A 15608-nucleotide genomic window follows, 5' to 3' on the forward strand; every position below is an offset into this window, starting at 1 on the left:
CATCAAACTTTTTTTCTTCATTTCTCATACCTTTTTGTGCCACGATGTTTTCTAATTTTTATTTTAAATAGCAATGACCGGCTAAATATCAACTGCTTTGTTTTCAATACTGAAACTTACCCTTGAACTTACCAGAGGTCCTTGGCAGAAAATAATAAATAGTACTACACCATATCAAATAGACTAAACTGATAGAATCTCTGCTACAACAGCCTACAAGTCTTGGTAGGAACATGCATTAAAATATTTGTGGATGCTGTCACTGCTGATTGTCTGGGTGGTGTAATTGAGGCCACACCACTATTGGTATTGACTCCAGTAACAATGCTGTGATCATCATTTAGCTAACAATTGACCAATTAGCTTAGTCTGAAATTATATAATGCTATTAAAGAACTACCTGTACAAGATAAGTCATTAGATACCTGATATCAGATCGGTACAATATTGTTTGGTAGATCAGTAATAAATTTCCTAGATTGGATCGGTATCGGTAAAGCTCAGAAAAATAGAATTGGTACATATCTAGTATATTGTAATGATTGCTACTAGCTTGTAAAATATCATTATACTTAATATGTTTTTTGTACAGCTAAACCATTCAATATTTGATAGAATGGCACCTCATGTAACCTGAAACTTGTTAAATTAATTTACGAGCTGCGTATCTTGATGACCAATTTAATGTCATTGTGCTTAGGCGTAACTATATGCAAGTACAACCCACAGCAAGCATGTTAACTTCAATTCAATAAATTACATTTAAATTTTTTATAACATATTCAACATTAGTGAACTCCTACAATAGCACAAGAAACAATGGCACTACATGGATGAGGCGATGAGGCACAATGTATGCCCCCCACACTACTTAATAATAAGCAACATAGCAGACATGGACTATGTTTTTGACCCATTACACAGCCCGACTCGTGTAAAACAATACACGAACCTAGCATACAGGCAGTTAGCAAAAAAATTGGACTAAAAAGAGGACAAAGGTAAGTCCATGATGCAAGTGTCGTATGTAAGAGATACGTCAATAGATATCTGTTGGGCTGAAGTGATCTCTAACAGTGAAAAACTCAACCCTGTAGCCTTAGCCATTTTTGAGATATGCCTGTCTGAAACACCACACAGAGAGCAAGTCAGTCAGCCAGCAGAAAATTCCACTAAATAAAAAATTATAAAACTTTATTGTAACTGTCACGGAGTGTAACATTCCTCATGTCATATTATTACATAACAATATCATTATTACATATCTGCTATATTTTGATGAAAAATCACTTGTCAGAGAATAAGCAGTTGCAGCACACTTCTTCAATGGAGACATATGACACAGTGAGCAGAGTGGAATCCAGCTTAGGTACATAATTTGCATCTTCCAACATATCATCTGTAGAGATGCAATAAAATATCTGCCATTTTTTGGTGGTATCAGATCAATATCAGCTATGGTTTAAGTGGCCAATTACATGACTGATGCATTGTTTTTCAAGACGGCTGCATACATAGCAAGTGGAGTAAACCATTACGGAAGAACATACATATACTGTAACCATGAATCACTTGAAAAAAAAGAAGTCAGTGATTATAATTGTTTGTACAGTTGAATGGGCAGTAAGTCATGAAACAAGATTCATTGAAGCCATACACAATGACTGATTGTTGTGACATAGTACATGATGGTCACAAAGCCAACAAGCAGTGTTATAAGACATTAGCAAGTGTGTTTAATAAGTACATAAGTCAGCTTATTGAACAGCAGTGGCAATTTCTTGTAAATAATTCCCCTCTATGGAAAAGTATCGGTATTGACCAGGTATTGGCCAATTTCCACATAAAATGTATCAGCATCAGATAAGCTGGTAAAAAGTGGTACTGGTGCATCACTACTCATCTGTACTAAATGGAATGACATAACTGCTGAAGAAAATGTGATGGTGTGAGTACAAAGCTTGATTCTATCTCATCACATCTCACTTCCGTCCTTGGATCCAATATTCTTGTCATATTCAGCAAAGAGAGTGTAAGTAGCTTTAACACTGACCCTGTGTAGTGATGGCAAAAATTACTGTGCTTAGCTTCTTTCATAGTTTCTCCAACCTTGAGTCACCTGAAGTAGGCTTGAGATAAGTTTCAAGTGGTTTACATATCATCAGTCGGACTATATACAGAAATGGTTACCCATTTTTTGAACCAATATCCTCTGTAATCTCCCCCACTGGTTTCAAAAGTTTCACAAATATCTCTAGTGTAGAGAATTTGGCATCTGATGACATCATATATATCTCCTTTGTGCAATTGCAAGAGAATTACACACAGTGGTTAGTGGTGAGAAAAAATTCTCTCCACTATGAAGTGGGCAGAGTTCCATCTTGTGTTGACATGTTAACTGTTTGTGATGTAAATCAGTTTGTTTTGCTTCAATAAGTAGCTGAGTGGTTGAAGCTCCCAAACAAGTTGTCTACACTCTAACCTAGCTGGCGCACAAGATACTGTACTTCAGGTAGATTAATTTTAACTGTCAGCCTAAAGTATGATACTTCGCTCCATTGCAGAAGTTCCATTGCAGAGACAAGGTTTGTACCATTGTTGGTAGTCACAGCCAACAGACACCCCCATTCTTCCAGGATTGTTTTCAATTCTTTAATTCCAGTGTGTGACTCTGGAAATTCTACAGCTTCCAGGAGGCGGCTCCGAAGATTGTAGCAGTCATTGGGGTATAAGCTCAGCACCAATATGAATCATGATGCATGTGTAGTAGCTAGCAATGCAGTACCAGGGACAAGTTTCCCATCACAAAGAGCGATGTCTACGAGGACATACTATCAAGATGTAAGGGTTCCAAGGAGCACAGTACATTACAGCAACAATAAAATTCCAAAGGCTCACTAATGATTTCAGCAGGCCGTCAGCAGTACTACTGATGACAAAATCTTCCTTGGCGATGGGTTCGTAATCTGGCTAGAAACATTTCTGGCGACAGACTGCCATGATGCCACAACAGCAGAATCTAGAGAGACTAGTAACAAAACAACAGAACTACAAAAGCTGCCAGAGGAATGCAAGCAGTCAAGCATCCATTGCCAGGTTGGCCATAGCTAATGACTCAGAATGCAGTATGCAAGGAAATCCCAGTGAGTCACTGCAATATATTTAAACTGAATGTCCATCCTTGAGCTGCCTAGTGGTGACGATCGTTTAACTCAGCATGCTGCCTCATGCTAGTGTATTTCTGGCAGTGCTTGCTTGAAGGTGATGTATTATACGTATAGACTACCTGTTTTTATGATTTATGACAGTTATGTATGCTTAATGATGTTTACTAAACAGAGAATATATGCTGTATATGGCTTCTAAATTTGACCATATATGTCCATTTTCAGAGGCAGCGGAGAAGGGGGCAAGGGGGGCAACAGCCCCTATGAAAAGAAATAAGGGAAGCTTAGCCCCACTAAAACTATCTGTAGCTGTGATGGAGAGCCTAATTCAATAGCATCAATAATTTGAGATACTCTAATAGAGCAGTCAAGATCGAGATACTCTAATAGAGCAGTCACAGTATTCTAGTGTAGCAAGTTATAAAGAAGGAGATATAGTCTAGGTGGTGGAGGGCAACTACTACCAGCAGGTAGTGACCTTTTGTGTGTCTTCGACTTACAACTAGGCCATGGAATCACCAACCTAGACCCCAACCCCCCCCCCAAGTAAAGGTGTGTCAGCCGCCTCTGCCCACTGGAGCCCTACTGCCCACTTAGGTAAAGCGATAATTAACTACACTTTAATAAACACTGCTCCCCTTGCTGGTAATTAATTAAGCCTAAAAATGAAACTTGCATAATTTAGTTCTGCAAGAATGCTTTGCAGTCTAGTGTTGTTTATTGATCAATGTATGTGTTTGTTTAAATAGTGCATCTAGTACAACATTCAACCAGAGTATTTGGATTGTTGCATTTGCCTCTTTTTGGGTTTTTAATTGTCTGGCGACCAGGGCTTTGTCCTTAAAAACACATGGAAACTGCTCTATTAGAGTTAATACGTGACTGCTCTATTAGAATTGCTGGCTGCTTTATTAGAATGTCTCAACACCTTTTTTTAATCTTTCTCAGTGTGTTTTACCAAACAACCAAGAAAGCTGTTTTAGCCTCCTCATCAGATTATGCCACTTTAAAAACAAAATGATGAACAGATTGCAAAAAGATTCTAGGACAACACATGAAAAGAAATGCACAAGCATTTGCCAGATATATTTTGCAAAGTATGGAGAGATTAGTTATAACAGGTATTGGGTGGTTTTAAGTAGTTCCATAAAAAAGTTAGTTGTCTCAGAATATCTATCTATATTATATAAAGCTGAAAAGCTGTCTGCCCGTCCATCTGTCTCGTCACTTACTCACCAAACATGGCACGAATTGACACAAACTGTTTTGATAATGAAGCACTCATCATCCGGCTACTCTAAGGTTGTTATCACGAGTTCACGTGTGCTTCCGTTTGTTCTCTACAGCGCGTAAAAGGCCAAGGTATGGATAAAGCTTGAACAACATTCCTTTGAAAACCACAGCACATACTGTTCAAGTGGTAGAAGGCCTGACTGGCGTGTAAGAGGCCGTGGGTTTGAATCCACGTGTTGGCAGATTTTTTTCTTCTACTCAGTACCTTTTTGTGTACACCTTTTTAAAAGTTAACTTTTAGCTCATTGTATCTTGACATGCAAAGCACATATCGACACAGAATTTTAGCAAAATTTAATGCCCATTATCTGGCAACTCAACAGTTGCTATAGCAAATCAATACATGCTTTTGGTTATTCTTTATAGGGTGATGAAGGCACTAGTGTAGGGAAAGATTACTGAAACGTTGAGCTACATTCCTGTCAAAACCACAAATAAACAACTGCAGCGATTTACACACCTCCCTTAACCCCAAGTTATTATGATCAACCTGGGTTCAATCCCCACCTACGTCATAACTTTTTTCAATTTTAGGACCTGTTTTGGTACACCTTTTTCTTGTATCTGTTCTGTGCAAGTCTTTATCTACAAACTCTTATGCTCAGTTTTTCAGCACTGGCACTTAACTGCCATACATCAGAGGGACTCTTATAGCACTTTTAAGGTAGGGCAGTCATATTGCCAATATATTTGTCCATCTGTGTGTTGGTTCAGTGTGTTGGTCCAGTGTGTTGTATTAGAGTAGGTAAAAGCTTCTTTCACACTTACAGCTGCATATCTACATCTATGTTTTAAGCACATAGGTGTGCACTGACATGCAAAACTGTTTGTTTAGATTTACCTCATTACTGCTGTAGTAATTAAATAAGCAACTTGCATGATAGGACAGATACTACTGTGTATCTGAAAAATGATATTACTGGAACTACGTATGCAGATACCGTAGTTTACACTGAGGAACTGCATGTGACCTGGCATAACTGTTTCACTAATCCTGCTTACATCCTTTCACTCTAAAAGATCATACATAACCTTAATGGTCAATTACACTGTACAGGGATGAAATCTATGATTTATAAAAGGGGGGGGGGGGGGGGGCTAGAACTAGGGGGTCTAGGAGCATTCTCCCCAGGAAAATAGATGTTAAAATACTGCAATTTGGAGACATTTCCGCATAAAATGCATTTTCTGCCTGTAGTTATTTTATATACTGTTTTTAGATTATAGGTATGGCTCTCTGCAGCATGTACTAATGGAAAGGTTTGGGTGAGTACAGACAACCAAGTACATGATGCACCCCTCACAATTGCATGCATGATGAAATAATAATGTGTAAACTGGAAAATTTTGAAATTTGAATGATACGAATTAAATCTGAGAGCATTTTCAATGGAAATTGTGTACCTGAATTAAGTATACTGGTACAGTAATAACTACACAAGTAGATGAATCGAGCCTTTTAAGCAGACTAATGCACTTCATTGTATGTATAGGCGCTGGCAGATTTGGAAAAATTCCATAACAGAACCAACTTTTATGAATGTTCTATTAGGTGACTGTTCTATTAGAGTATCTCAATCTTGTATACCTCCAATGCTGATCCTGGTCCTTGTTGCATAACCTTTAGTATAAATCCACTGATAATGCCTTGGAAAGATGTTTATAAAGTGGGTACGTATTTGTATTATTAGTGATCATACAATTATGCTAAGACAAAATTTCATTACAATCCTCAGCATATTGATCAAGTAAAGCCTAAAAGTAAAGGGAGGGGGGACTTCAGCCCTTGAAGCTCCCCCCCCCCCCCCCCTACCCTGGATCCACTCCTACTGTAAGTGTTTTAAAACTAGGTATATGTGTCACTATACATCAGCAATGAAAGTGCATAGCATAGGAACCTTTGCTTGCAATTGTGTTGGCTATAAATTATGCCCAAGTTCATTTCTTTTTGTTGACAGTAAGGTAAACATCATTTAGAAACTGAAACTGCATGTGTACACTACCTTTAATGTAGGTATATTGTATATACAATTGCCTTAGCTTGTATGCAGTTTAACTAATTAGCCCTGTATGCTCATTGTTTCACTATATGTACCTTAAAATTGGCATAAGGATCATGTACAGTACTGCCCAAGCGCAACGTCGCACTCGCTCGCACACGCAATTTTGCTCGAGGTTTTATAAACTGATAAGTAAGGGGCGTGGCAACTGTTTTGCTCACGATCTTTGTGAACGAAACAGCTGCCATATTGTCTTGCAAGCGAAACAGTTGTCACGCCCCTCAATTAGCAATTTTTTAATCTCGAGCAAAGTTGCATGTGCAAGCAAGTACGACGCTGTGCTTGGGCGGTACTGTACTTTAAAACACTATCGACATACGTGCTACAGAGCAAATATAGGACACTGATATTTATGTTTGGTCTAATTGAACTACATTCCTGTCAAAACCAAACATTGGTGTTTTGCATCATTAATTTCAGCAAGATGGCATAAGGAAACCTCATGCTCTTTAAAAAAGTGACATCACCATGCACACTACATAGCTACTTGAGCAGTCCTGGTGTTTAATGCTTGGTCCCTGTTCCCGGCATTAGAATTTTTAATGTGGAGATGGTCCTGCATGTAGGGCAGGTACCAATGCTAGTACATCATAAATAAAAGCTTGGAAGCAATGAGTACTAATATTATCCAATACCAGCAAGCATTCTAGGTATTTATTTTTTAGCCAGGTTTTTACCACATATTTGTGTAGCTTTGTTGCTTAATGGTTAGTTGACAAACTAACAGTATGTACGTAAAATAATTATACAGAATCGTTAATTCATTATCTTACTTCTAGCCATTAGCTCCATGTCAAGTTCATAAACTGCCTTCACAATCACTCATTACATGTTTTACTGCTATTAATAAGAAATATAAGGAAAAATTAAGAATTTTAAATTCGATCAGGGATCATATAAATAAAAAGTAGGGAAACATTAGAGGAACCTACACCTCCATACACATACTAGTGGAAATTTAATCCCTGATTCAGTCTATACCCCTAATCAAACTTAAAATTCTTATTATTTCCTTAAACTTGTTTGTTTACTTTTGCAACATTATTATGACTGGTGAACCCATGCATACCGCATTACAAGAAAGGATGGCACCAGAAGTACTGTTTTTGACTGAACGCACACCCCACCTATCAATTACTGACTCGAATGTGAAGTGGACACTATGCTTCGCTTTCAGCTTTGCTTTCAACTATGTACTGTATGCTACGTAGCTATGTACGCTACGTATCACAGCGTTACAAATGAAGAACAGTAGGAGAAATGCATCTGCAATCAATCCAGTCACCACGAAAAATACAGATGATTCCTATTTACAAAAGCCATCATGCTACCGTGAATCAACACCTTAGCAGCCGTCAGTAAAAAGAAATGGGACACAAAGGAGGACAAAGGTAAGTCCACAATGCATGCATCAGATTGAAGCAATGTGGAACAGTGAAAAATTCAAGCCCATAGCATTAGCTGTTATAGAGATAGTGTGCACTTGTCTGAAGGCATCAATAAAAAATTCTATTAAACAACAAAAATTTTTGTAGCAATCTATTGGAAGCATTTAGGGTCATATTGAAGGCACTTTCAGGAGTTATACTTAACCAATTCTTTCAAGGTGCCAGGATGGTATTGTGAAGCCGGTTTATGGGTGATATTTTTGGCCAGAGAAACCCAAACCTCCATGATCCCTATATGGACGGTACTACCGTACTGTACGATGATTGCAATGTTTACATTTAAGCATGTCTGACCAAAATGGACCTTGTTCAGACATACTGTAATGCTATCAATACCAACATACCTGAAGGATATAGTTCACTTCTTTGCCTTATCATCTGTAATAGTAATTATAGCCACTACCAAAAGAGTTTGATTGCAATTGTATTATGTTGGGAATGACATCTAATGTGTACATGCTTGTATCAGTTTCTGTATTCTAAATGCTTGATGACAGAAAGGCTAATGTTAGATACCCGTTGAGCCATTATAATTAAATCCTTAATACAACAGTCATGTATGATAATATTATTCTAATAGAACAGTCACACATTTATAGCTGTAGGTAAAAACTAAACAAACTAGTGTATAAAAAAATTATTAATGAATGAAGTAGGGATCCGAGCAATAAAATTTGTGACTGGATTTTGGAAAAACGATCCAAATCGCACATTAGAAGTTTCAAGATAAACGGTTTTAAACAATTAAGCCAGCATAACTCCGCAAGGATAGCAAGCACGCATATGACATTTACACAAAAGATGCATCAATCTATTACCTTTCAGGCCGCTTCCAGTAATTGTAGCTGCTTGTAGAGTTTCCTGCCAAATAAGATAGAAACTCTGAGCAGTTGGACAAGCGAAGTAGTATCACGAGTGCTCTCAAAGGGGTGGAGGATGGGGGTGGCAGGGTGGGCAAGGGTTAGACCTCAAAATGGAGGCAGACCACAATTGGAGTCCAGAGACGAGATTACAGGGCTGTGCTGGCTCCTTAGTGGCTGATATGTAGCAAAATCCACAGGAAAATGTCTGGCCAACATTATCAGGCTGTCCACCAGTAAACCACTGGTTCTTGCCAAGCCAGGTCCTTCACAAGGCCTAAAACCGTCATTCGAGCTCTACACACCACCCAGAAAAGACGTCTGTTGAAACCAGCCTCGAGCAGTTTGAGTGGTACCGAGTGTCAAAACTACTAGTACAGTAGTGTAGGGCTAAAACGAATATACCGAATATTCGAATTCGTATTCGATTCGACTTCGTTCGAAGGAATTATTGAATTCGAAACATCGAAATTACAGTAAAGATGGCAGACACTAGTAATGAGGAATCTTTGTCAGTCTCTACAACTTCAACAACATCAGACACTGGACTAGAGATGTACCGATAATCGGATTGGTGATCGCGAGGGTGATCAGATTGGTTGCCGATATGCCTTCCATATTCAGTAATAATGGGCACAAACGCTCTATGAATCGATTAGTTTGCATGGCCAGCTATGAAAAGCCTTTTTTCTCACTACAAACAAACAGAAAGCCTCTCTACACTATTCTATAAAACGCTAAGTTACGAGAAGCCATATGACGACGTGTGTGAGTACTGCTATTAGTGTTAAAATATTCTTACCCAGAACAGTAGTTGTTAGCTGCACTTTAAGAATAAAAAACTGCACTACAGGAAAACTAAAGTGATCACCTGTGTATAACAGCCATCTTGGTAACTAATCAAAACACGGAGTAATCCGGACAAAGGAGCATGTATTAAAATATTTGCGGTGCCTAATTGTCTGGGTTGTGTAATAGAGGCCATACCACCATAGGTAGTTGTGCAATATAGTAAAGTTACATCACCTCTCTTTTCTTAATGCTACAAATCATTAGAATATACATCATGCAGTAGCTACACCTGTAGTTCTATTTGATTTACGAATATACAATAATTTAATCGGTATATAATCAGTATCAGCTCTTTTAGGTACAAATTAATCAGATATCAATACAACTGAAAAATCCTTATCGGTACACCTCTAGTAGCTACATCATCAGACACTTTCACTTCATTTCAAAAGCTGCCTACTGTATCAAATTTTAATGATGTTTTACAATTGAATACAAATAATAAGAAATAACACATGTACACTGCATGTATAAGAGCATTACACTATATATAGAATATTCTATTATTCGTTCTTAACTAAAAATATTCGTTCTCTTTCATTTAGAATATTCGTTTTAGCCCTACAGTAGTGTAGCTATCCACTGGAGGTATTAGTTTGATTTTGCCTGATGAGCGATTTGGATCAGTTTTGTAATATCTGGTCACATTTAGTGAAAAAGAGATGAATGATTTCATTATGTCATAGCTCAGTGGGAAATTCCCAACTTTGGCATTGAATAAACTAATAATCGTTATACATAACATGCCAAATGTAGGGATTTTCCCATCAAGCTATGCTGTAATACCATCATTTATTTCTTGTTTCACTACTTTTTATCACTGATTCCTACTTCATTTTTAACTTAATTTTTTAATATACTAGTCCTAATAATATAGTATGGGTTTCTAATATGGTTTAATTTTTCCAAGTGTGAGATTTTTCTATGTATATTCAATTAAGCTTTAACTCAAATATTAGACTTTTCTATAAATGCGCCTCATTCATGTAATTACATCCCTAGTATGATACCATTTATTAGGTTGATGATACTTTTAAAGTATAGCACATCATGCCATCCTTACCTCTTTGGTTTGTGCAGACATTGCTAGTTTGGTATCATCAACAATTATACACTTGATTTTATGGTTTGCAAATTCCAAAGCATCTTGAGGTGTTATGTGACATTTTAACAAATGACACTTCACTGCATTAGAAATTTGATACACAATAGCAACACAACCCTCTTGAGTACCACGAAATATGATTGTTCCTTTCTTGAGATTAAAACGTTCATATATGATTCTCTGTACATTTTCTTTAGTTGTCAGTGTACATTTTCCACCAACATATTTAATTAAAAGTTTGTGAGTTCCTGGCATGAAGTTTTTGGGAACATTCAGCTCTCCATCTTCAGACAACAAATTAAGGTGATTGAAGATAGAAGAATGTAACTCTTCAGAAAAATCATCCAGCAGTTTAATACTTTCTTTGCAGTCAGTGGACTCAACAAATGCAAGCAATAAGTGGTAATCATACATACTACAGTATCTATTAATATTGAAAAATAGGTCATTAGTATCAATTATTTCAGTAAAGGCTCTGTCAGTTGAAAAGACCGTTTCTTTATCTTCATCAGCAGCACATAATCTGACAATAAGTTTTTTGATGTCATATTTCTTTTCTTCAATCATACTTTGTACTTGTTGCAAAATTCTAACATATTTGCTACGTAAATCAACAATTATTCGAGCATTCAACTGCTTTTCAACCAATTCATCTTGTTTATCAGCACCTGAAACAAGAGAGACTAACAAGTGCACATTATACTGTAGTACAATACCACTAGTGTTTATATGTGACTGAATTTGACAAAACAAGGCTTCGACGCACAAAGCTTTATTAGGAGATATGGCGATTTTAAGGAATCATTGTGTAATAACTTCCCAGTGCCTACAGCTGTGCAAACAAAATTTGCACCAATTGTTCATCTGTTCACTAGCTATCACTGAGTGGGTGTATACATTTCTGATACCCAAAATTTGCCCTGTTTTGAGCAGCTTTTTTCGAGCGGGTAATAATATCACAGGCGGTACTAATAGGGTGGGAGGGTGGGGGTGAACGGTGGTCTTAATATACAGGTATAAAATGAAGTAAGAAGACGATTGGAATCCAGAGGCCAAGTTTGGGCTCTCCATGGCCCTCCATGGCACTCAGATTACTCCAAATTGACTGAGAACACTATTGGCAAGCTCTCTGTGAAGTCCCAGCTCACTACACACCATTATCACAGAGCCATGGCCATTTAATGGTGCCAATCTCACACTCGTGGCTTTGACAGGGTCGGAAGAAAGCTGCTACAGAAACCAGACTTGTCAGTGCTGAAGGAAGTACAGTGTGAAATATGATAGTGTATTAGACCAGCAATCCATTTCTGGTAAAATCGTAAGTTTGATTTTGTGTGTGTGGAAGCCTTGTTATGTGAAATCCGGTCACATATTACTGTTATTATATCAAAAGTAGCTAAAGCAACAGTTTTCAAATGAGGATTTACAAATATGTTGCACACAGTTCTAAGAATGGAGGACTAACAATTAAGTGCTACAATTTAATTTACGATTTATAATACTTTGACAATCCTATACTTGCCAATAATTGCACTTTTATTTAACACAACAAATTTGATTCTAGAATAAAATACTCTCCAGATCAAGGACACAATCAAAAACCTAATAGGGTAAGGTCCCAAAAGGTTAAACACTACAAAATTATGTAGCCAAATATGTAAGAATCCCACATGTTTGCACATATTTCGAATTTCTTCGTGTAAATAACCAAAGGAATAGTCAACCAAAGTTTCAGCCCCAGAAGCCAAAAGCTTTTGTAGCTACAGCACTAAAAAGTGGTAACAACAGAAATATCGATTTGTACTGTGACAACACGAAAAATCAGCTTCAGGATTTAAATGATCATAACTTACAAATGCAGTCATCTACAGAGGTGTAACTTACTCCATGAACAGGCAGATCCATTGCTGGATAAGTTATGTCTTCCAAATTCTTCCTATGACCAGGGTAAAGGCAAAAACTGGACAAAAAATGAGAGTACTATATAGTAAAAAACTTTGGCGGTAAAAAGTTTGGCGAAAACCCACTATTGCAAGACTGACGGAAAAACTTTGGTAAATAGGGCTACACCTGAAAATTTTTAGCTACCACATACTGTACCCTTCAAATGCAACATCACTACACATGAGTGTGAGTGATTAAACAATTAACCAATTAAGGGGCATAGAAGCCATTTCGATTGTGAGTCCTATCTTTCACATTTAGGGATAATGACTCACGATAGAAATGGCTGCAACACCCCTTAATTAGCAAGTCTTTTAATTGCTTGCACTTGCACATAGCAACGTTGCATTCAAGTTGTAGCTACCGTAGAAGTGGAAACATCATTTGCTGGGGTTCTAGAAATGTCGAGAGCAATGTTTGGATTTTTCTGAACTCTTAACCTCACAGATATCGAAGGGAACACTTGGAAATACCCACGATATCCGTCACGATACTTCAATACCCATCCTTTCAACATGGCTAATCTGCTCATGTGATTGCTAAAAATAATTGGCGGATAACCTTTGGCGATTGTAATGCTATTCTTTGGCTATTGTAATGCTATTCACCAAAGTTTTTTACTGCTAAAGTTTTTTACTATACAGTATACCACTCTTTTTAACTCGAGGCAGACAAACGCTCATATCTTTTGTCTCCTTGGGAGCACTGACAAGAAAAATAGATTCTCGAACTCCTCTTGCTTTAGTGAACACGATGCTACCACATTTTTGCAGTAAGCACATTCATTCTTTGTAAAACCTGTGCACAAAAATTCACTTCATTGCAAGACAAAATTAATGGGTTAAAATAAAAGTTAGGGTGCACAATCCAAAAAAATATTAATTTTACTTTCACGAAAGTACTCCTCAACTATTTCAACCACTAGGGTAAGCCAATGTCAATGGCGGATCCAGGATGGCATTAGGGGCAAATGCCTCCCCTCACCTTGTGGAGGAGCCAGCCATACTTCTGATTAAAATACTAGACTTTATGTTAGGCCAAGATCAGTTTAGCTATAAAACTCAAGAAAATATGTACATTTTACTACAAACAAGTACACAATCGAATTTTCAACTAGAGTTGGGACCATAGCACATCGATAAAAAGTACTGAAACAAGCTGGAATAGTGCATGATATTAAATCACCGTAAAACAATAAGAAGTATTATATCCCTACTGTGCTCAAGATACCATAATGGGAATGCACAGTAGAGATATAACACTTCTTATTGTTTTACTGTGATTTAATATCATGCACTACTCCAGCTTGTTTCAGTACTTTTTATCGATGTGCTATGGTGGTCGCTACTCTAGTTGAAAATTCCAAATTTTTTGTGTACTTGTTTGTTAACTTTTTTGTTAATTGGTGCCATGTGCCCCTGCTATATCAGTAATCGTCTGAACCATTACGCTTTGTTGTCACCTATGTTCAACCCATTACACAACATTTCGAATCTAGAACTGTTTGAAAAGTACCTCTGCAATCCATGCAGACCACATCAAAAGAAAATGCTGTATGCCCAACTATCAAGACACTCGGTAGTGTGTCATGTGGCCAAGAAAGCCGGCGCGCCACACCGTGAGTATATTTACAGGAAAAAACAAAACGCGGTATTCACACATACATAGCTCCATGCTCCCTTCTCAAATTGGTACCAGTTTTATACTGCAAATGCCCTCCACCTTCAGGACCCCACATACCAAATTTGAGCAAGATTGTTTAATGCAATCGTGAAATATAAGCCTTCAAAATTCAGCTTAATTTCTTTGTTTTGTTTTTTTCTTCGTTTAGGGGGCTCGGGGGACTTAGATTTTTCTTTTCGCACACTTTACAAAAACCATTAAAAAATGCAAACGTGTACCTCAATTGTCTTGAGCTTTGGTGCACTTTAAGAATGTATTGCGGCACAATCACGTACCAAGTTTGATGCAAATCTGATTAATATTCATAGAGCTACGGACAATTATTTACATTAAAACAGGACAACTTGTTGTCATGCCTATAGGATAAACCACTTATGGGAATAACTTAAAAATCAGTATGCATGTAGGTTAACCATCATAGCTCAAACCTTTTGTGGTTTAAAAGTAATCGCATTGACAGCTACAGAGTTACAAGGCAAAAACCAAACAACTGTAAGTCACGGGGTCAAAACACTCTAATAGAACAGTCACCACGGGGTAAAAAAGGTGCATTAAAACTGTCGAAAAAAAATTACTTACCAGCATTCGAACCAGAGACCTCCATACTGGACACCCAAACCCTTAACCACTGAGCTGCTGCTATCACAGTTGATCACCTCACTTTATTTCTACTACATAAAGGAAAATTCTAGTTAAATCTACTCAATAATCAATTTTCATAGATCTTTACCAATGGATAATCTAGATTGTTCTAGAACATTCTACAAAAATTTTGAAAGTGCCGTATCGTGCAGCCAAGTATAGCCAGTGTGGGCAGGCGCGACATACTCATTTTACGGAACCAGAAAACACCGTTTTCATGCATCCTTCACAGGGGAGACCAGGTCTTCGATATGCAACAGCTAATAATGGGGATGGAACTCATTTAGATGTTTATACTTCAGGATTCTGGGGAGGTAAGCAAACATCTGAAGGCATTCTTTAATGTCAAAGTTAAGGCTATTGCACCTTCATATCGTGGTACCCAAGTACCGTATTTCTATAATTATAAACTGTTAAAAATATTTCGTCAAAGCTAGCATCAGACGAAAATTAATTACGCGAAAAATTTTTGCCAACGTAATATTGGAGACGTTGAATGAATTCGGTTAACTGCTTTCTGGTCACCTGGATTGAAGCTTAGCCGTTGGAATTTC

At 37.4% G+C, this 15608-nt stretch overlaps 1 protein-coding gene across 3 annotated transcripts in view; it reads right to left on the reverse strand.

Annotated features, from left to right (window-relative positions):
- The window catches only part of LOC136267911 (uncharacterized), a 103016-nt gene that overhangs the window by 54137 nt on the left and 33271 nt on the right, over nucleotides 1-15608 (reverse strand). For all 3 annotated transcript variants that reach the window (XM_066063107.1, XM_066063117.1, XM_066063097.1), the window contains exon 4: nucleotides 10744-11453. In XM_066063107.1, coding sequence (XP_065919179.1) covers nucleotides 10744-11453 — 710 coding nt within the window. The remainder of the gene's footprint in view (nucleotides 1-10743; nucleotides 11454-15608) is intronic.

The sequence above is a fragment of the Dysidea avara genome, chromosome 1 (assembly GCF_963678975.1).
Source record: "Dysidea avara chromosome 1, odDysAvar1.4, whole genome shotgun sequence".
NCBI lineage: Eukaryota > Metazoa > Porifera > Demospongiae > Dictyoceratida > Dysideidae > Dysidea > Dysidea avara.